This window comes from Clupea harengus, chromosome 17 (assembly GCF_900700415.2).
Source record: "Clupea harengus chromosome 17, Ch_v2.0.2, whole genome shotgun sequence".
NCBI classification, from domain to species: Eukaryota; Metazoa; Chordata; class Actinopteri; order Clupeiformes; family Clupeidae; genus Clupea; species Clupea harengus.
In genome coordinates, this window is record NC_045168.1 from 7,942,235 (window position 1) to 7,964,542 (window position 22,308).

The 22,308-nt window shown below is 46.3% G+C and overlaps 1 protein-coding gene across 3 annotated transcripts in view; it reads left to right on the forward strand.

Moving 5' to 3' along the window:
* Positions 1 to 2,808: 2,808 nt before the first annotated feature.
* scrib (scribble planar cell polarity protein) overlaps positions 2,809 to 22,308 on the forward strand; it is a 79,501-nt gene continuing 60,001 nt past the window's right edge. Inside the window, exon 1 of one of the 3 annotated variants that reach the window (XM_031583630.2) lies at positions 2,809 to 4,299. In XM_031583630.2, the coding sequence (XP_031439490.1) occupies positions 4,141 to 4,299 (159 nt within the window). In that variant the 5' untranslated portion in view covers positions 2,809 to 4,140. The remainder of the gene's footprint in view (positions 4,300 to 22,308) is intronic. The other 2 variants (XM_031583631.2, XM_031583632.2) reach the window with 2 other exon arrangements.

Genomic DNA, 22,308 nt, shown 5'->3' on the forward strand with positions numbered 1-22,308 from the left:
TAGAAGCATTTCATTGCGTGTGAAATTGTATGTGTGTGTATAGCTGCCCAGAGAACTTCACGGTGCCTTACGCAGCGGAGCAGGGGGAGCTGGAGGTGGGAGGAGTCTACCTCAGAATCTTCATCGCTCAGCCGAGACTTCATGGTGTCTCTACTGGAGACCCTCACCGAATTACATGAGAAGAACAACCTCAACGTGAGGCCACACACACACATAAAAGATGCTCACATACACAGACTTCTTTTGATAGACAGGTGCCTGTGCACTCACCTACCTACTAAATTCTCTGTTTTAGAGTTGCTTCCATAGCGTTACTTGAGTTCAAATGAACATAAAAAAGACATAAATCATTGCTGCCATCAGTTTTCATCTAATTTGTATCGAGTACTTGAGTACTATAGAGTACTTGCATGCGACTGTGATGGTGTGTGTGTGTTTGGTTTGGCCGTTGTGGAAGTCCCCCACCAATAGGTATGAGGACTTTAACATATTTTCCTGTGTATAACTGAAATTAAAATGTATCGATTTCTTTTTTTTTTTTAATGTTCCCTCCTTCCCTAGGGCGAGGCCTTGAAGACGGTTACCACAGTAGCGGTGTGTTTATTCAGCACGCAGACGCAGCTGCTGATCAGGTGCTTCCTCTGGGCCACCTGCCACGGAGTGGATACCTGACCACAGGCACAAGAGTCACTGTGATGTCCAATGTCCCTCCCCCGGTTGACAACAACATTGGAGACCGGGGCTGAACGCGCATCCATCTCCCCCCTGCTCCCACCCCAACTGTAACCTGCAAGATTGACGCTTTGGTGTCCGCCTGTCACCCTCTCCCCCTTACCTCAGCTCCAAAGTGACACTCAACTCTTCAGCAAAGAAGAGGAGGAGGCAAGGCGAAGGAGATGGGGCTGTTGATGCCCACCCCACCAAATGTCCTCAAAATACCCTCCTCCACACCCACACAAAATGTCTGCCGCCAGACACAGCACTGGTCTTCTTCAGTGATTACTTAACTTTGTTTTAACTTTATTTTGACAGCTTCCTTATGCTATTGTTTGTTTGTTTGTTTGTTTTATGATTTACTTGAACTCTTAGTTTCTCTCTCTTCTTAGGAAAATGTTTCTCCACTCTTCTGCCCTCTCCTCTCCCTCCAAAAGGACCGCCTCCCTTGTCACCAACTTGACCACTGGACAGGAGCCACATATCTCATCCCTGAGACTTTCCCACAAGCTTTCACTCATCTACGGACCTGTCCGATGATTATTGCTTAAAGACCTTGTTTTATAGTGTTGTGTGAATATGGTTTAAAGAAAGCTGGGAAGAACAAAAAGGAGCCTGTGTAATGAAGGGATGCGTCATTGTGCCCTTTCCCCTTAAGATGGCTCTGCACTCACTCGGACAACTGCTCTAAACGCAGGCGGCCCATAGACAGCGGTCTCTCATCTCAATCTCACCTGATTCTAATTGTGAACTTGTCCCCACCACTCTCCCTTTCCTTCTTCATAATGAAAAGCTTTTCATCCAAATCTTTTTTTTTTCTATGCTCTTTTCTCTCTCCAGGACGCAAAAAGCACCTCTCGTGGACCTCTTGAGGATGAGTGAATGACTGATGACTGATCTCCTAATGACTAGTGCAATTTGTAAAATGTTCTATGTAATATGGCGTATATAAACTTTCTATATTGAAAAAATAAGTCAGTCGCACTTGTACATACAATTAAAAAAATAAAAGGGAACTCTCAATGTGGTGTTTTCATTTCAAATCTACACCACTCTGTCATCAACTGTTGATTATTATCATCTGTTGAAACTGACAAATTGACTAGCTTATGTTGGCTATTTTGAGTTCAAAGGCAGCTCAAATAGTTTGAAAATGTTTCTTAAAATCACTGGACTATTAAAATCATCCAAACACCATCATCAGTTGTAAAGGTGTGACGAGAAATAACTCTTGCAAAAATACACACTACTTTGACTACGTTGTGTGTATCTTTGCCAGAGTAACTTCCTGTCACATCTTTGCAGATGATGATGTTGTTTAGATGAATTTTTGGGAGCCAAGCAGCAAATCTGTGTAGGCACCCATTGTGTTTCTACCTTTTCTTATTCATCTTTATCTTCACCACCTTTGTTCTGCTATTGGAGTCTATGGCAGCCCCCGAGAACAGTAAGGTGTTTTTAAACATTTGTATTACCTGGATGTCTTAAAAAAAAAGTAGGCTCAAAGGTGGCACTTCAATGTCCCTTCAGTTAGGCCTACAATGAATTGCAGTTGAATGGCTCTTTCAAGTCTTGTTTTTGATTAGAGCCTAGCGAGTTTATTATATTGCCAAGTAGCTAATGCATCCAAAGCATAATTTTGATTTTGGTAAAGGTTACTCCGGCAGTGTTGAAAAAAATCCATTGCCATTCAAATAAATGTATTTTCCCTGACACTGCAACTGTAGGAAACAGTTGTCTTGATTCATGACTGTCATGAATTTAATGTCAGACCATTTCATAACAAACATAACAAATTGCATATGAAATAGTCGGGAATGTCATGTCTCCCTTGCTGAACTTTTTATTGCGATGATGGCACTGGAACAATGAAAACTATTAGAACTACATTAGGCCTACTGGTTAAATTAGGTATGTATGCTTACTGTAAGCACTTCTGACATATTTTCTAACATGGGTATCTCAAACGGGTTTTCAGTTTTCTGTACAAACGCACAGAGGCGTTCTTCCCCAATTATTTTTTTGGTTTGTCAGAGAGCACCCCGCCAAACCGTTTGAGGGCGCTGTCACGTGAAAGGCGAAGACGCCATTTGTTGTACTTGCGAGTGAGGGCAGTTGAGACAGAGACGGCGATAGATCGACAAGCATTGCGAGTCACAATAATAAGGCGGAGTTGGTAGGGACCATTGGCAGGGCAGGCTGAACTCGACAACAACACACCTCAAGTCAGCTCCCACCACGGGCAGGAAACTCCCCGGCGGATTTAACTACATTTGTTTCCAATTGCCGGAGGTGTATTAAACTAATGTTGACCAGCTATCTATATGAGTGAGATTAGAGCGGAAAAATTACTCGTACATTGTGCACGTCACCGCGGACTTTGCGTACGAGACTGGCAACAGAGAGCTACAAAGCCGGCTGTGCCGTATGGTTGAGAGCAGCCCAGCCCCCAACGAGTCGGAGTGGCCTGCTCAAAGGAGAGAGAGAAAGCTAACTTAGCTGATGCATTAACTTACCCTGTTGCTGCATCTTACTGTTCGGGTGTTTGGGTTTTACCTTGACGTCTTCTTTTAACACCGATTTTAACGCACTATGTCGTAAAAAGTTGAACGGTCTCGTTTTATTTGGTCCATAACCTTTTGACAGACATCTGTAGGTTATTTTGTGTTGGATAACGTTAGCTTACAGCAGTGATAGTAACGTTGTTAGCCGGTTAGCTAGCAAGGTAGCTATAGCTACGTCGTTTCAAATTAGCTAGCTAGTCTCAAAGCTGTACACTGCTTTGTGAACAGTAGCAGGTTAAAATTTGAATTCCAAAAAGCAGAAGCATGCTACAGTAGGTGGCGTATGGTAACGGTCATTGTTAGTGTTTATAGACTGCTGGTGAACGCTTGTTTGCGAATTTGCTGTAAACATCGCATGCCTTCCCATTTTCTGCAGTTTTTCTAACGGTAGATTTGGCTGTTGTAACGTGAAAACCCTGTTGCAAGGATTCTAATACGGTCGCTTTGATCTGTGTGTAACTGTTAATCAATTTAACAGATGATGTAAAAAGGTCTGTCTAGTTTACAGGTCCTAGTTGCATTTTAATAATTTGGTGAACTTACTATCTAAGAGGGAGTTGATCTAGTCCCTCGCTTTTTGCGTGGCAGCATTCGCTCTCGAGTGCTTTGGAGTTTCAGGGAGTAAGAACTGGAATTTAAAAATCTCCGACCAAGTGGAGTTGTATGTCGTTTTAACTGGAAATCGATTTGTTTGCGTGGGGCTAAGGGCTGTATTTGGGGTTCTTGCATCCTCCCTGAGCCAGCCGTTCTCCTCTGCGAGTTATTCCCTCCCTTCCTCCTGATCTCCGCTCTATTTCGGCTCCTTTCTCCGATGTGGAGCGCCTGAGTTTCACCGGCAACCTTTCCCCCCCGGAGGCCGGACATGTTGAAGTGTATTCCCCTGTGGCGGTGTAACCGCCACGTCGAGTCGGTGGACAAGCGGCACTGCTCCTTGCAAACAGTCCCCGACGAGATCTACCGTTACAGTCGAACCCTAGAGGAGCTTCTTTTGGACGCCAACCAGCTGAAGGAGCTGCCCAAGGTAAGCCCCTGTTTCTCTTGCGGTTTGTCTTTGAGTGAGGGAATTAAATGTCTGTGGAGATGTTTGTTTTTTTACTGTGAATATAGACTGTGCGTGCATGTTAGTGGTTCTGGAGAACTGAGCAGGCCGTGGCAGCTTCCCTCGCCTAGTGAAGACCTGCCTGGAATGGCCTTCACACCTCCCACTCGCATGGTGACAAAAGCCCAGTACAGCAGCATGTCCCATGTGTATTTATAGGAGATTGGGGGGTTGAGGTTTGGCCCGATCCAAACTCTAGTCTTTTGCGTTTGTCTTTGTGCCTCTTATCATCGTGTGGGCGTTCTCTCTGGTTTCTTGGGCTCATACACACACTTAATAGTGTTGCAAAGTTTCAGTAATTCTCACCATAATGCTCCTGCCATTGTGGTATTTGGGTGGGCAGATGTCTAACCAAGGAGTGAGTGAGACTGTATTTGAGGTGCTGAGAGCTTATTATCAACAGGATCACACTGGCATGGGCAGTGGCATCTGTATATGCTGAAAGGGGAAACTGGTCAGACTGCCTCACAGAAGACATTGGCATGGTAGCATCCATATAGATACTAGAAACACAGACAACTCACTGTAATTTCTTCCACTCATTGTACTCACTCACACAGTTGAAACGGCTTGGGAATATCTCAGTCCTGTTCTGACAGCAGTTGGCATTCTGCTTGATGGATATGCCGGATATAGGTCGTGTGTGTGTGTGTGTGTGTGTGTGTGTGTGTGTGTGTGTGTGTGTGTGTGTGTGTGTGTGTGTGTGTGTGTGCGAATGCGAATGCGAATGCGAATGTAGGCAAGGTTTTAAGATCGAGTTCTTTATATAGATCATATTCTTAACCTGTTGTGGAATCAGTGGGGTTTTCCAGAGGTTACCAGTAGAGAAGCAAATTAGATTAAAGAAGTGAAGAAGAGAGAGTCCATTACACAGAGACCGGTGTGAATACAAACTATTGTTTAAGTAGCAGAAGAGAGCCTGCATTGTGCTTGCCCCATAAATGCTTTACTCCTTGGCTTTGTACTTGCTCTCTCCAGTGAGGGAGTTAATGTGCCAGTCTGTGTGTTGGGTTGGGGGCACAGTAGTGCTGAGTTAGCAGCATGGCATTGTTTATGATCACACTGTGATAGTACAGTGTATGGACAGAGAAAGCAAAGGATGGGGGGTGAGGCAAAGACAGAGGGGGAGGCAGATTGCTATTTAGTAGGATTGTCTGTAACCTGCCCTCGTTGGATCTCTGAATGCTTGCACTGCAACTGTTCCCCATGTGTCTTACTACAGCTGTCCACTAATCAACCTAGCTCAGCCTAAGAGCCTCTGGGTCTGGGCTTCTAGCTTCCCTTCTCCCTGTTGGGAAGAAGCCACTGTGATGCAGTAGCCTTGCTAGGCCACTAACTTGCACAGACAGAGGCCCCTTTCTCCAGATCCCCCTTGTTGGTGCCAGACCCCCACCGTCCTCCAGCGGCTGGATGCAAACAAGGTCTGACAGGGTCTTCGCTGTGTGGAGAGTGCCCCGTGTCGCATGCAGACAGTCAGCATATGGTCTCCAGTTGGCCCTGCGGCATGCTGGGAGCTCCGCATGGCTAGGCGGACACTGGGAGCATAAAGGAGTTTTGCTCGTGTGGTGCAATACTCTTGCATCCAAATATTCCCTGCCACTTTTCCTGTCTGTGTGCCTGTCTCAGTAGTACTTCATAGGAGTACTTGATATTTGTGTCAAATAGCCTTCCTTATCAGTTCTTGATTGTTCCGACAGTGTGAGGACACGGCAGTGAGTTCACTCTCAGAAAAGTGCAGCTTGGTTCATATTCAGTTCTCTGTAAGGTGCTGTAGAACTACATGGCCAGCCTGAGTGGAGCTATCTGACAAAAGGAAAACAAATTACCATAACTGATGGCAGATAATTAGGGTGCAAATTGGTCTTGTAAGAATGTTATTCAGTGCTAAAGTGGTGGTGAGAGATGGCACTGACAAGGCTAGACTGTATTGGATATGGATGATTGGAGGGGAGTTGACCGCTTGGGCATGGGACAGTGGGGCTGAGATGGGATGCCTGGTCATTGGGGATGACATATGGCACAGCTCAAGGTGTTGGAGGGACTGTTCTAAGCAGCTTACCCCACCTTCACCCCATAGACAACTCATGTGAGCTGATGCCTCAGTAAATGGTGCTTTGTTTTTTGTTTGTTGTTGGGGGGGGGGGTTTGATTACATGGACCACACACCCCAGTATATGAATTTATCCAAACCTGGATGGGCCTTTAATCTCAGCCATGTTCATTCACTACGTGGACATTTCCAAGAGACTGAGGAAAGTGGCACTACTCTGTTCTGACTGCTACAGAGTCCACAAACTCATTGAGAGGTAAAGCAAGGATATCCTCACTCGGTTTCTGAGTAGCTGAAGAACTGAGGGCAGCAAATGACCGCTCATGTGTGGGAGGTGAAGAGTTGAAGGGAGGGATGAGGGTGATTTGTGGAGGGATGACCACTGGAGCGTAGGGCTGAGCCAGCCACCCTGCCAGACCCTCTGCTGTGAGGAACAGCCTCTTCAGGCTCCAGGCTTCTGCCATGTCCAAGAAGCACTCATGTGTACTCTGAGCTGTGTTTCTAGCCAGCCGGTTATCTCAGCATCCTCTTGTAATACCTAACATTCTTTTTTTGGAGGGGTTGAGCGAAATTAAGTGAAATTTGAGCTAGACCCTCCAAGTTGCAACTGGACAACAGCTACCACGGCAACCGTCAGCAGCATCCACTCTGTCGTTGTGGTCACCAGTCCAAGTAGCGCAGTGGGATTTGTGTGAGCTTGAGTGCCTGGAGGCGTATCTCTGAGCAGGTGGGGCTGTGGTGGTCTCAGAGCGGCCTGAGCAGATGGAGCTTTAGGCACCCGGGCAGAGTCTTACGGAGTTCACCCTGGATCCATCCCCACCACCGGCCTCCTGTCCACCTGGCCTCTGAGGATTAAGTCAGCCATTGTTAGTAGGAGCTGGACTTGGGGCATGCCTGGCTTATAGAGCTGCTGTTTATTCCAAGGAAAAGTCCTCGGAGAAGGACTCTGGCGGGGGCTTTTGGGAAGTTGGGCGAAAAAAATACAGAGAGACTACAAGCATGACCCATAAACAGAAATTAAGGTCATGTTTACAGACCAGCACAACAAAAAGTCACGCTGTGTAAACATGGTATAAACAGCACCGCCCCTGTGGGAAATGAGATGTGGCGAGCTCAGGACTGAGTCTCAGCTCTGCCGAATTAGACATTCCTTCTCCAACATATCAGAGAGGGGAGAACAGGAATTCCCCCTCAGTGTCTCTGTCTCTCTCTCTTTCTCACACACACACACACACACACACATACAACCACTCACCCAGCTCTGCACATTCATTACGCAATGGCCTAATCTGCAGCTCTCTTTAATGCTCCTTTTGTGTAGTCGCTGAGCGCACCAGCTCTCTTCTGAGGGCTCTCTGGCTCTCTGGGGGCTGAAAGGGATTAGCCCCGCCCCTTTCTTGGCCTGCTGCCATGGTTACCGTCCGCTCTGGATTCAGAGATCCAGGATCTGTTTGTCCCCACAGCTTTCTTAAGTGTACAACTGTTCTCAGTCCTGTGGTAATGAAGTACTGTGCCTGTTTTCTCTTTAACCCAGCTGTAAAAGGAAGCTGCCATGTTGGACTATCTAGTACAATGTCTGCTCAGTAAATGGTTGGCAGTGAGGATGTCACACTGTAGTGGATGCCCAAAACTTCCCACTGGAACAGTCCGCTCAGATGCTGCCAACCTGTTGGAGAGATTTGCAACCCTCTGTGCTTTTTGAGGAAAGAGGAGGAGACAAGTTGACAAGGAGAGAGAAAAAAATGGTTGAAAAAAGGAGAAGGGGAAGAAAATCAGATGAAAAACCATGAGAATAGTTCATGTTCTCCTTTTCAATTCTTTTGAGTGTCTGGGAACTTCAGCTAAACATGGTCAGAGAGTGAAAAAGAAAGGAAGGTGGAAAGGTTGAGAGGTAGAGAGAGAGAAAGGTGGTGTTGGGGTGGGCTAGTTGGGAGGAGGAGAGGCTCTTAAGGGCTTTGACTGACGAGGCTTTGGTCTGGTGACAGGTTACATAGTAGCCCATTCAGTGGCCTGACGGCCCCTCCAACAAACCACACGGATTAGATGTCAGGGCTGGCTGTCCGGCCCTTTTGTTTGGTCTGTGGGTTCTGCGTTCCATGGTCTGCGCTGGCCTTGGCCTGGAACCACATGGGGAGGAGGCCCAGCGAGCCAGCGGAGCAGAGAGAGTAGCTCACGTGGATGTAAACAACCACAGCACTGTGTGTGGGTTTGTGTGTGTGTGTGTGTGTGCGCGCGCTTATGTTGGGAAAGGGGTGCTGAAGTCCGCTATAAGTTTTTTGGTTCATACCGAATGCCAAGGTCGCTTCTGTCCTGTGTGTGCTTAAGCTTGCAAAGTTGTTGTTCAGTGTTCGCATGAGGTGTTGTCATGTGCATGCACAGGACTGTTGACTCTTCAAGTCTTGTACTTTCATCATGGCAGCACGGTCATCCAATCACTTTTTGTCTCCAGTGGGCATTTCATGAACTCCTGTGCCAGGCTTGAAGTTTGCACAAAGGCCTAGATTATGTGGAAAAGTCAAATCGGTCAACTTGCTGATCTTTACTTGAATTTTCATGAGAAGATTTTCATTGGCTCCCATATTACTCCCCTGAACATTCTGGATTTTAGATCTGAAGTTGTGGGTCTCTAAACAGCTGCAGTGCCTCTCTGAAGCCTCATCTGTGGCTGGCCTCAACTGTCCCTCGGGGTCTTGGGTTTTTAGGAATGGTCGTAGAATGTCGGCCAGTTGTGCAACTGTGACAGGCCACCGGCTTATCTCTGGGTGTCACAACATTGTGAACCGCAGATCACATAAAGGATGCAGGCGTGTCCCTCTGATCCACAGAACAGGTTCCTGAGCCGGCACCCCACCCTGACCATTGTCCTGTACCAGGATCAGGTGTCCTGCAGACACACACACACAAAATTCTCACCTCCGTCATAATTATTCACTCTCGTTATTGCATGTTCAGCATGTTTCAGATTTGAAACTGAGCTCTATGCCTGTGAGTTGAGATGAGTATGAGCGCGGGCTAACTAGTAGATGAGCTCTAACCTTGGAGATGGACAAGCGCTCTGATGTTCGCACCATTTGGCCATGGCATCAGAACGAGCTGCAGTGCTGCAATGGCGCTAGGTTACATAAGCGGCAACACAAACTCTATGGACCTCTAGACTGAGGAGGCATTTCTCAGGTGTGTGTGTGCTGCGTGCGAGAGAGAAGGAGATTTTTGTCGGACATTCGACCTGTGAGTCACACACACACCCTTACTGTGTTGTGGCTGGCGGGAGGGTGTGTCATTGATGACCACCCCTGACAGTCAGTCCACTGCTCCACGCAAATCACAGACACACACACACACACACACACACACACACACACACACACACACACACACACACTGTATGGCATTGCAAATCAGGCCAACAGAAATCTGAGCTGTGTGTGTGTGCATTCATGGATATGGAACCGGAGGAAATGGGTCATTTCCCTTCTAAGTCATATTTTGTATCCATGCTCTTTTTTCTCTCCTTATCCTTTAATGAGCAGCTTATAGTACGTCTGACTGTATACACACTCAAGCACGCACACACACACCTACACACATCCCACAGACCATCCCCAGCATCTGAAAGCTTGGGGGGAGATTAGCACTCCACTCTTCTGTGAAAATGAACACACACACACACACACCACCATCCATGCTCTCTGATGCACTATCCGTGGCATCTGACAGAAATGTTTCCTGCAGGGACCCTCTGCGCCCTGTGCCTGCCAGCGTGCACCTGACTGAGTACAGAAAATGTTGCATGACTGGGTGAACATCAATGCAGTTGTTAAATGCTTGTGTATGCATGTATGTGTTTAGAAGTCAAAATGCACCATGTGACCATGACCTAACAAACACAATGTGCCTGTCAGTTTTGCATTGCGAGACCCCAAATGTATCATGTCAACAGGCATAACATGGACGACCCTGTGGAACCCACACACCCTCTCAAGCTCTGTGTTGTTCCACCTAAAAAATATGCTTGCCCAAATAAGGGAGGATTAGGATCAGTCTTGCTTTCTTTTCTTTATTTTTCTATCTCGCTTCCTCTCTGTCTTGTACCTTCTTCGTCTCCCTGTTTCTCTTGTGTGCATTTGTGTGCGTGTGTCTGTGTTGCGTGCTGCTGCAGTAGTAGGGCAGACTGCTCAGGACTGTGCCAACCTTGCTGATAAATCACCTTTGCCACTGTACGCTCTGCGGTAAAAGCCACAATCACTCTTTCCACAGTCTCTCTCTCGGAATGAGTAGCACTACTCAGTAGGGGTCTTTTTCAGGGTCCAATATGATAATGATTATCTGTGGTAAAAAAAGAGGACAATTAGAGATATTTGAATGTTTTTAACGGCTTTTGGTTTTTTTTGCCATAAAAATAAATAATTTTATATATACTGCACTTGCTAATCTCTTCTTTGAATCCATCTAACGCATGTTTGAGAAAAAGGCAGGAAGATTAAAAAAAAAAAAAAACTATTACAAGTTTGTTTTAGTGTAGATAAGCCTACTTGTGGTGATTCCAAAAGGTCCAGCTAGTCTAGTGGAATGTGGTTAACGTCATGGTTTGAGTACAATGACCCTCTAACTGGACACTGGCCTTTCATCCTCGTGTCCAACAGTAGGGCTGAGAATATTTGATTTTCAAGGTCAGAAGCTTTGTCTGTCTCACCTAATGAGGTTATTTTGTGGAAAGAATGTCAGTCATACCAGTAGCATTTTCTGACAGGAGTTGCATCGTGATCGTACACGCATTGCTTTTGAAAGGTGTTTTTTGTTTTTTTAATTGGGAAATTTAGATAAAAATATACAGATGACAGATTATCAAAAATGTGCACCTATCAGTCCATTTATGTAATGATCAGGTGACCAGTCGACCTCTACTCCTCAGGTTGGCCTCTGTTTGTCTTTCAGTTGGTGGTGTGTTTGACAGCATATATGCCTCTTGCCAAACCAGCCACACCAGCTCAGCACTATCATCATTATGGGACGACATTTTATCAATGCTGTTCTGATGGATTTATCAGGTTTAATCGGAGCATGACGGCATTCTTAAACATTATCAGATTTTCTGGGTTTGTGAGAATCCACACATGTGACATGGATGTATGCACTCTTGAGTAGGAGTTGAGGAGGATGGAGGTGTTGCAACTGTAGAATAGAACATTCCAGAATGTTATACTGTTACACTCTCTGGCTGAATGCTAGTATGTGTGATTGCTGCAACTTGAGCTATCCGGTTCACCTGTGTGTGTGTGTGTGTGTGTGTGTGTGTGTGTGTGTGTGTGTGTGTGTGTGTGTGTGTGTTGAGGGTAGGGGAGATTGAGAGGCTTTTAATTAAGCAGCGCAGCATAACCCAAAGTCTTGCTTCCTTTGTGCGAGGCAGTGACCAGCTGGCTCCTACATCCTGCCCCACCCCCTATACACATACACTCAGCGCACACACATGCATGCACACACACATGCACACACACACACACACACACACACCATAGAGAGGTTTATTCCGGAGATGGATTAGCACAGGGCCCCCCTCTCGCCCCTTCAGTGGGAAATGATTCCTGTCGTCTCACAACAATGCTCAATACGCACTCGCTCACACACACATACACACTCTACAGCACAATGTCACAAAGACACAGATACACACGTACACATTTACAATAGTACTGATCTCATGCAATGGGTCAAACTTCTACCACATACACTGGCACCAATCCTATGAATTGTCCACACTAGTCTTAGAAGGTCTGTAAGAAGGGGAGGCAGGTTGTGGATGTGTGACTTCACTGTAAAAGTGTACGGTGGCAGAACTAGGCTACTTGGAATGTTTAGCCTGCTGATCTGGTTCTGGAACAAACTTGTATGTAGTTGTCTGCTGAGGAAGACTAGGATGGCGTGGCTGTGTTCAGTGATCAGTTTTATTTGTGTATGTAGCTTAAAATCTGCATCGGCAAATGTTGCGTGTGTGTGTGAGAGACTTGCACCCGCCCTCTCACACTTTAATGTTTATTATGGTGACCTACGGCTGCACCCGCTAAGTAAAATGTCAGGACGGCTTCCACATAAATACAGACGGCCTTTCCCTCAGAGACACTCCCTAAACACAGGCACACAAACACTCCAGCCTGCCAGAGTTTAACTGTCCCAACGCCATGCAGCCTCCACACCACGTCCACCTACCTGCCACAGAACTGTAATGTGCCCCTGTGTGTTGACTTTCACATAAATCCTGCAGCCTCTGTATGGTTTCTGCTCTTATCACTGCACATTAGAGGGTGGCCAGGCACATTAAGCTACAAAGGGTGTTTATGGCAGACCCGAACAATCAATCCCAGGCAAGATTGAGATGTGCAGCTGTGCTCAGTGATATGTGCTTGTCTTTGGAGCTGGCCTGGATAAGGAGATACGATGGGTCATCAGTGGAGAAGCATAGATGTGTTGTGCAGTCTGAAAATTGCCAGATGTGCATAGCTTTCTGTTTGTCTGGTGTCTCTCATATCGTAGGTGTGTGCGCGCGTGTGGGGGTGGGTGGGTGTGTGTTTTAACTGGCGAGTGGTAGGCGCGAGGCCTTGCACGCCGTATTGTTAATACCGTCTCATGCAGCTACTCGTTTCCATGGCCACAGGGTGCCAGGGCCAGCCCACGTGAGTGTTCCGCCGTCGCTAAGTGGGCTGGCGGCGCAGTCGGCAGCTCCTCTGGGGGCTCGCGGGCGGTGGAAGCTGTTTTTCTTGCGGTGGAGGCGCAGCCGTGACTCGCGTGGAAGGGGCAGGCAGGCAGGCAGGCAGGCAGGCGGGCGGGCGGGCGGGCGGGCGGGCGGGCGGGCGGGCGGGCGGCTCGGCCTTGGTTCAGCTTGGCAGGTTTGTTATCTTATTCCCTGGCTGACAACAATACGATCAGCTGCCTTGAACATCACATTGCTTCAGTAGTCAGCTCCCATCAACACTGCAGAAGTAGGCACATCGCAGGTACACACACATACATACACACACACACAAGGAGTAGAGAGGTTCATAAAGCAACAAATCCATAAACGGAGTCTCACAGTGAGACCTTTATCACTGATGCTGTTTGATGGCCCTAGAGGTCACCAGCGTTGCGGGGCCTGTTTGATGGCTTACCCACCAGAAGGGCTGCCTAGCTTAGATGTGTCTGTTCATGTGAGAGGCTGAGGTTGAGACGGACCTGTTATGTGGTTATGTGGGTAGGAAGGTCAGTCACATGATGCACAATTAAAGGTCACCCCACTTCTTGTTTCTGATGAGAGAGACAGAGACAGAACATTCTTATCTTATGTGCTGCAAACACACACAAAACTGCATGAAAAAGCTAGCTGACCCAGAAGCCAATGACTGCGAATGTTTTGTGTTTGTGAGGGACAGAATGGCAGCGTCTTGGCTCTTTTCTGTCTCCTCCCTCTTCTCTTTGTTGTCTGTGCCTTTGCCACACTGTACACTGTGCCCTTCTCCCTCCCTGTCTGGTGTGGTGTGTGTAGCCGGGAGGCGCTGCTTGTTGACGTTTTTGTTTTTCTTGTTGATTCCTCCCGGTTGGGTATGGCAGGCCGAGCAGGAAGTGGGAATAATGGCGTGAGCAGTGGAATGTGCTGTTTTTGTTTCAGGAGGAGAGGGGGAGAGAGGAGAAAGACACACACGCACGCACACACACACACACACACACACGCACAGAGGGGCAGTTTTCACCTTTCTGACTTTCACTTTCAATTTCCTTCTTTTGGGATGATCTTTCCTCAGACCCCTTCGACTACATTGTTCTGTGTTTACTCGGTTAGAACGCAACACAAACTGTATGTCAGACACCGTAAATCCACCTCCCCTCTCTTTCTCCTGTCTGTCACCCCATTGTGTCCATAATCCAGTGGGAGGTGAGATGAGATTCATTATGGTCACGGGATGCACCCTACTGAACTTTCCTCCCTGGCGTAACCAACATCTTGCTCACTTTTTATCACACTCCAGTGTTTCCCCTAGGTTTACAGCTTTGGGGGGGGGGGGCTGCGGCACGGTGCACGGTGCGCGGCGCGGCGTGGCATGGCCACCGACACAAACGCTCAAAGGAATCATGGTGTTCATGTGTTTCTTTTAATGACAGCAGTCAATATAACAACTAAACATCGGAACATGTCTTTTTATGACAATTATCCACAAAGTGTGCAGCTTTTGTCGCTGCAGTGGTGTATCTTTCTGGGATTCTGGAAGAACATTTTTTGAGATATTTGTGGCCTAAAATTCCTGATTTCGCAGGAGCTTTTCCAAAAAGTTGCGATGAAAGTTTTTATTTTTAGGTTTTTGTTGCAATGAAATTGGCGAAACAAGTTAAAGTTGCGATAAAAAGTTGTGAATTGTCCTCTTTGTAATTATAATTGAGTTATTTGTTGAAAAATAATTGATTAATAAACAAACATTAATTCATCAAGAACAAAACGATTGAGAAATGGTCCTCTTAATAACCTCACCAATATGCCAAACAAAAGATTACCAGGACTACAAAAATGTAGCAAAATAGGCTTTACTTATCCACAACGAAGTGCACATGTTGGCATTACAAAAGGACCAGTACGACTGAATAAAATGTTATGAATGTCTCAGCCTTCATATGACGGGAAAAAAAACACAGCCTGTGTCACTATGATCTGTCTCGTCATCTGACGTCCTGCCTGTGTTTCTGCCGTTCTCATTGCTTATCAATCTGTTTTGCTATCCTTGTTGTCGTCCAATTTCAATTTTCAACACTAGCTGCTACCTTGTCTTCAAACAGAAAGTAACGTTAAATCTCCATGGCAACAGCTCTTGAGGGTTTGGCAAATAATCGGATTTATTGCTTCCTTCATTATTCACAGCAAAATAAATAATTTTCGTTACATTTCATAGATTTATTACCATACTCTATGTAAAAAGGGCCACGCACAACTCGCGGAAAATGATAAAAAATGGAAGCCACATCTATTTCTGAATTTTCGGTGCGGACATTCTGTACGTTCTATTTCCACGTCTGTTGTAGCCATTCTCATTGGGCCTCATTGTCGACCCTACCTAGAAAAAGATCTCTGCCGGATTCATGAACGCCTGGTTATTAGTTTTTTTAAAGCTTAAAAGTGTCCGTAGCTGTGCACTGATTCTTAAGCCCAATTCTGTCCGCTGGTGGGAGCGTGCTCACTTGTGTGTGCGCGCACGTGTCTGTGTGTGTCTGTGTGTGTGTGTGTGTGTGTGTGTTTGTGCGCATCGCGGCGGAACTCTGCCATGCGCGATACAGAGAGCAGAGAATTGTAAACGCGCGACCATGTAGAGACAGAAATTACATGCCGTCGTGTAAATAAGATAAATAACATAAGGCTATTTATTTTGTTTAATAAAAGAACAATCTATAGACCTGTTCTATAGGAAAGGTAACCTTAAATTACTTCCGTTGTGATCTGGCGCTTTATAGAAAATAAAATGTAACAAAATTAACTTGACCTTCCAGGGGGGGCGGGGGGTGCCGTTGGGGGGGCGGGGCGCCCCCCTAATATAACGGTAGGGGAAACACTGCACTCATGGCGTGAGTGCTCATTCGTGTTGCATGTTAGGATGCAGGGCTCATTGAAGTACTTGCCTTTGTAGACTTGTCCCCTTGGGTCCCTAGGATTTTGTTTATTGAATCGTTTCATTTAAAAAAGAATGCACTCTTTTCTCAGTTGAAACTATATGTTTAGAGAATGTGCGTGTGTGTGTGTCAACATGTTAATCCTGGGTGAACCGCAGTATGGTTTGGATGCCTGTGGTTAAGTGTGTGTGTGTGTGTGTGTGTGTGTGTGTGTGTGTGTGTGCGTGTGCGTGCATCTATGTGTTAATGTTTATGTACCAGACAGTGTTAAGCCGAGCTTGAGAGTGGGCTCTCCTGCAGCTCCCAACGGAAACCAGACCAGAGGTGCGACCAAAACCAGCCGTGTACCCCAAAGCCATAATGAGCACCTAGGAAGCCAGAAGCTCACTTCATGACTGACAGTCAAACAACACCAAATCAGCCCTGTGTCTAACAGGAACTGGACTGGGATCAGTGTCAGCCCTGTGCAGGGGATGTGATTTGCTAAAGCCTTGAAGGGAGCCTCAGGAGATCAGACACAGTTTGAACACAGTGTGGAGTGCCACGGTCTCCCAGGGCAGCACACAAGAATGTTGCCCATAGTCTGCTCACATGCAAAGAGACGAGAATATGTCTGTGCGCATGCGTGCGTGATGTTTATATATATATATGCGCTGGTGTAGTTGCACATGGACAAAGGGTGCCATTGAGGCGTGCTGGCAAGGCCGTTTCCCTCCTAAGCGCGTCTGTGTTTCTAGAATGTTCCCCCAGTGCTCGTCCCGGCGAGTTAACTCCTTCTGTCCCTCCCTGTTTCTCTTTCCTACCTGGTCTGTTTTCCTGTCTCTGGTGCAGATCCCCTGCAGTATGACTCGAGGCAGTGAATGTTTGACTGTTTGTGGGTAGGCTGGAGGCGAGCCTCTCTAAACTCGCTGCTCCTCCCACTCCCTGCTGTGAGTGCTAATAGCTCTTAAATAAAATGCCTTCAGAGAGTGTGTGTGTGTGTGTGTGTGTGTGTGTGTGTGTGTGTGTGTGTGTGTGTGAAGCAGTTCCATGTGAGTGTTGAGGAAGTACAGGCATGGCAAGAATCTGCTGGAGTCAGACCTCCCCTCCCTATCCCACATTCCAGAGCATGGACAGGGCCACACGCAAAGTCACTCATAGACAGCCAAAATAACAGTGCACATTAGGGCTGAACGATTTGGGGAAATAATCTATTTGCGATTTTTCCCCCGAATATTGCGATTGCGATTTAATATGCGATTTTTTTTTTATTTTATCCTAATTTTTTCCCAACAAATCGTAATGAATGATTTCAATATGACCAACACAATATTAGATACATTTGGTGTAAAATATTATTCCCCACAATTACATTTTTTATTTAACTGCTCATTACAGAATCGATAAAAACAAGTCGGTTTTTAAACACTGTGTGCAAAATTTACCATCTTAAGAAAAGAAAAAAATTTATAATTTTTAAAAAATTTTTTTTTAGCTCACGTTTTTAATCGCGAACGTTGCGGTTAGAAAAGAGCGTTCTATCATATCGCTATTAAATCGCAAATGCAATTAATCGTTCAGCCCTAGTGCACATATGAGCCAAAACAACTTTGCATGCATGAACATGCATTCACACACATGCTAACACCCACAAGGGCAAAGGGAAAATCACACACACTCCACGCTGTGTTGCAGAGTAGTGCCTGTGAGGTATACTCTTTGATAGTCCTCACACATTTTAGGCTGGTTTATGTGCCTGGCACCAGGCTTGTTCTAGGTGAATGGCCCTACTGAAGCAGTTCAGTGTGAACGCCACTATTTGAGTTTCAACTAATTGGGGGGGGGGGGGGAGTTGTTTGGGGACTGGGCATTCAAGAGTGCTTTTCATGTCATTTGAGGAGCTCGCTCGAACCACCTCCGACTTACTACTGGGCATTTCGCTCAAATATGAATCAACTTCCCTTTTTATTTTAATTTTAATGGTAGCCTGTTTTAAACATTGATTATTATTTACAAGTCCTCCACCCAGACAAGGCTGTGTTTCACTGAATCATCAAACTTCCCTTTTAGACACTCCCACATGCTGCCCTCCTCAGCAGACCTTGAAGAACATCCTTCACATGGCATTCCTTAGGAATGACTGATAAATAACACAGCTGAGCTTAGTATGCTCTCTGCTTAGTGCGGTATTTCGCCTATTGTCAGTGTAGTCTCAGCAGCTTTCCCTAGTGCACTACAGGCAACCTTGCTTCTCAGGTTTATCACACCCCTGCAGTTCATTAACTCATTAAAGAGTTTAATTGGGATGAGTGTGCATTCACCACCTACCTCACGCCTTAGTTACAAGCTCAGGGAGTTTCCCAACAAAAACACATTCAGTTGTCTTTCTGCCGCATACGTGTGTGCACACACACGCACACACACACACAGGTTTCATTAGCATAGCCATGTGCCCTTATTCTCTACACAAGTAATTAAGCCCCACTGAGTCCCTTGCACTGAATCCCCATGGACGCACAACTGATGAGTGCAGTGTAATAATTATGTGTGTGTGTTTCAGAGAAAGGGCTTACATTGAGGTGGTGAGATACTGTGATTGAGTGAACAGTGGTGTGGTCTCTTGCTGGTAGTGATGAATGATATGAACATTTATTTATTTATTTTCCAAATTGTCATAATTGTATTTCTCTTTACATCAACTCCACACAACATGATTCAACAATAGTTTTCTTTATTAAAACTAGATGCTTTCCCCCAGTAACTAGGGCCATATCACCCAGCTCTAGGCTACACAAACAGTTTTAGTATTTACAACAAGCAATACCAAGAAAAGAACAGGTAGCACTAGTCTCGAATTTAGGCATTTTTCTCATTGTTCAAAAACAAAAACTCGAATAATCAAATGTGTTCAATATATATATCGCTCAGCCCCACTGGCTTGCAAGGTAAAGATGTGCCTGGGGTCATGACTTGGACTCAGGTCAGTAGCCAGGGTCAAAGTCAAGTATGAGTGAAGGAAGGTTGACCCTCTTCCGGTTTCCAGGAAACACAAACGTGTGGAATGCAGCCCAGAGTGCGTGTGTGTGTGTGTGTGTGTGACTTTGTGTGTGTGTGTGGGCCCATGGCTGCTTTTACCTGTCTCAAAACAGCATTCAGAGACCTAATCCTCTCATCATAATGAAAGGGTCTGCATCTTACACCACCTCCTCACTCCCCCTTTCCTTCTCTACTTAGCTTTTCTCCTCAGAAGTTTCTTTTTTTCTCTCTTCTTTTTCTCTTCCCCCTTCGCCCCCACCTATGCCCCAGTCTCGTCCTCTGCTTCTCTCTTCCTGTTAAATGTCCTGCCCTCCTTTTTGACTCTCCCCTCCTCCTGTCTTCTTTGCTTCCCATCACTCATAGTGTATTATGACTACAGTGGGTTTGTTAATGGCAATGGTTTTTAATGTAAGCGCATGCAACTAATGGGCTTTTTGCAGAGCACCTACTTCACTGGATAAGTGCATCCTGACCCTATGCTACGTGTCCAGACTGGACATTGCATTACATTGCCTCACTTTAAACCCCCATTGCATTTCCTCTGCTGCTATGACAAACAAGTGCATGCAACAGGTTACAACACCATTAATCAACCACGGCTCGGCCTCCCTATTACCAGCTCTTAAGGTTGGGGGATCAAATCACAGATCGTTTGTCCTTTTAGCCAAGCATTCGCCTCTAGAAAAGGCCGCTTCCTGTGAACTCTGCCTTGAGTTGTAGGTAGGTGTACACGGATGGGTGTTTCCTGTGGCGCTGCACTCTTGAGACCGAGCTCGTTCTGCTCCTCATCCTGGCGTGACCCTGCTCTAACTTTGGCTCCGGCTCTTATTCTGTTTCCTCTCGCTCATGGGGATGCTCTCTTTGATTTACAGGCTGCAGGGGGCCTTCACTCTACATTCTCGTGTGTGTGTGTGTGTGTGTGTGTGTGTGTGTGCGCGGGTGCGCGCGCATGCGTCCGTCCATTTTGCTGCATGCAGTATGTGGTGGGGTGTGTGTGTCTATTCTGCTTATAGGCTTATTATTCCAGCTGCTCATATTTGTCTTTGTCAGTTTCCACAGCCCCCTTTGTTGTGTAGATGAATGTCTTCTATCCTCATAACTTGTGGGTCTGAGTTGTTTTTGTGTGTTTGTGTCTGTGCTTATGTCTGCAGCCCGTGTCATTACAGTGACCTTTTACTCTGCCTTGGCTGGTACTCTGTCAGTCTGTGCAATGGCTGTCCATATGCAGCCTATGTTGTTATGATGCCTCTAGCCTGCCTTGACCTTGTGCAGTCTGGTGTGTGTGTGATGGTGTACATAGATTTCCACACACATTCCAGTGTATGGCGTGTAATCTCGCAGTGGCAGTAGCAGATGTTCTGAGGAAAACGCAGTGGCAGATCATCTCACTGTAATATGGATCTGAGAGCACCCCTGGCCAGCATATTAACCTCATTCCAGCCTCCCACTCATGGCTAATGCATTCTGTTTGAGTGGAGTAGGTTTTGGGGGGATTCTCTGTATTTTTGTTTCTTTTTTGGCCTGATTTATTTATTGATTGAGGAAGAGGGAATGGCCAATTTGTAGTTCTTCCCTGTGTACATATAAGTTAGAAGTAAACCCAATGGACAAACCAAATGTATCTCCTTTTTTAAATTATAGGGATCACTGATAATTACAGGGCCTTACAGGGCTTCATTGGCGTTAGTCAGTGTGGCGTGGACATAGTCGTGGTGTGTGTGTGTGTGTGTGTGTGTGTGTGTGTGTGTGTGGCCGTACTCTTGTGTGGTCCAGAGTGGTCATCTTGTGAGGTGCACACCTCCAGACACACCCAGAGTCTCCTCTGTCCTTTTCCCTGCTTCAGTGAGCTGCTGCTGGGGTTTAGGAGAGTGCCTGAGAATGTTGAACTCCCCAGAGCCTCCACACACACACACACACACACACACACACTTACACACACACACCTTCTTTCTCGCTCTCACAAATATGCACACACAAACCTGCTCTTTGTGTTCGATTGCTCTTTCGCATGGACACGAGTCATCCAGATTGCTCATGCCTCGAGACACGCATGCACACACGTGTTCATATGCAGTCACATGGTTCACATCATACCGATTCATATCACATAACTCTCATAGACACTAATGACTGGTTCACACACACACACACATACAGTCTTACTGTCCACGCACAGATCATCCATATCTTATAACTTTCCATGGAGATAGACCCTGTTATCATGTGTACACAGACACACGGACAGGCATACTCCACCGTCTGGGTAGAAGAATGTTCTAGAAAGCATTGGACAATACTCAAAGAGTCCTGGCTCTGTTTCTCTCCCTGCTCATGAATGCACTCTCTGTGAGTCGGCTCCCACACTGAAGGACTCTGTTAACCCAACGGCATCTGAGGGAGCGTCTCAATGTCAGATTTTACAGTTGCACTGTACACACACACACACACACACACACACACACACACACACACACACACAGTTCCTTATCCTTAAGAACAAAAGTATTTTCGGGTGTACCCCAAGTATTTCTCAACATTTTTGATGAAAAGGGACCCCCGCTGCGTACTTTGACAGACACATAATAATGTGGTTAGGACTTGACAGAAAGTTGGTCTTGTGTGAAGCACATCATCTCCAGATGCAGATGCATGTCCATGACCCTCTGCCGGTGGTGTTGGGCTCTGCTGTATATTTAGCCATGTCTAATCCCACTATGCCCATGGCAACAGGCCTCCGGGCTGCCACCGGCTCACAGGAAGACACAATGCCTGGCCCCGTACCGAGGATTTTGGGGGGGGGGGGATAGCGGAGATGGTGGCATTCCGAAGCGGAGATTCTCAAACGGAATGACGCACAGCTTATCCTGGACCCTGATCCTTACCGTTTTAGAGCTGCCGCTGTGACGCATTGACTTTTGTCACACTGGTGTCTGGGTTGGGCGTTTGTCGGCTGCAATCCGAAATGGGAGCGAGCACTTCAGCCATCTTTCCACACACACACACACACACACACACACACACACATATGTGCTCACATACACATGCACCTACAGACCCACATACACCTACAGACACAAACGTCTTATTCTACAGGATACACATAATACTACAGCAGTGTGTGTGGAGCAAGGCTTTGTGAAAAAGGAGAGTATAGTTGACATATCAGTGAGCATCAGACCTGGCTAATTAACCTCCAGGAATCAGGTTTGACCCCTGGTGTGTTGTTTCAGATCGAAACTGCAGCT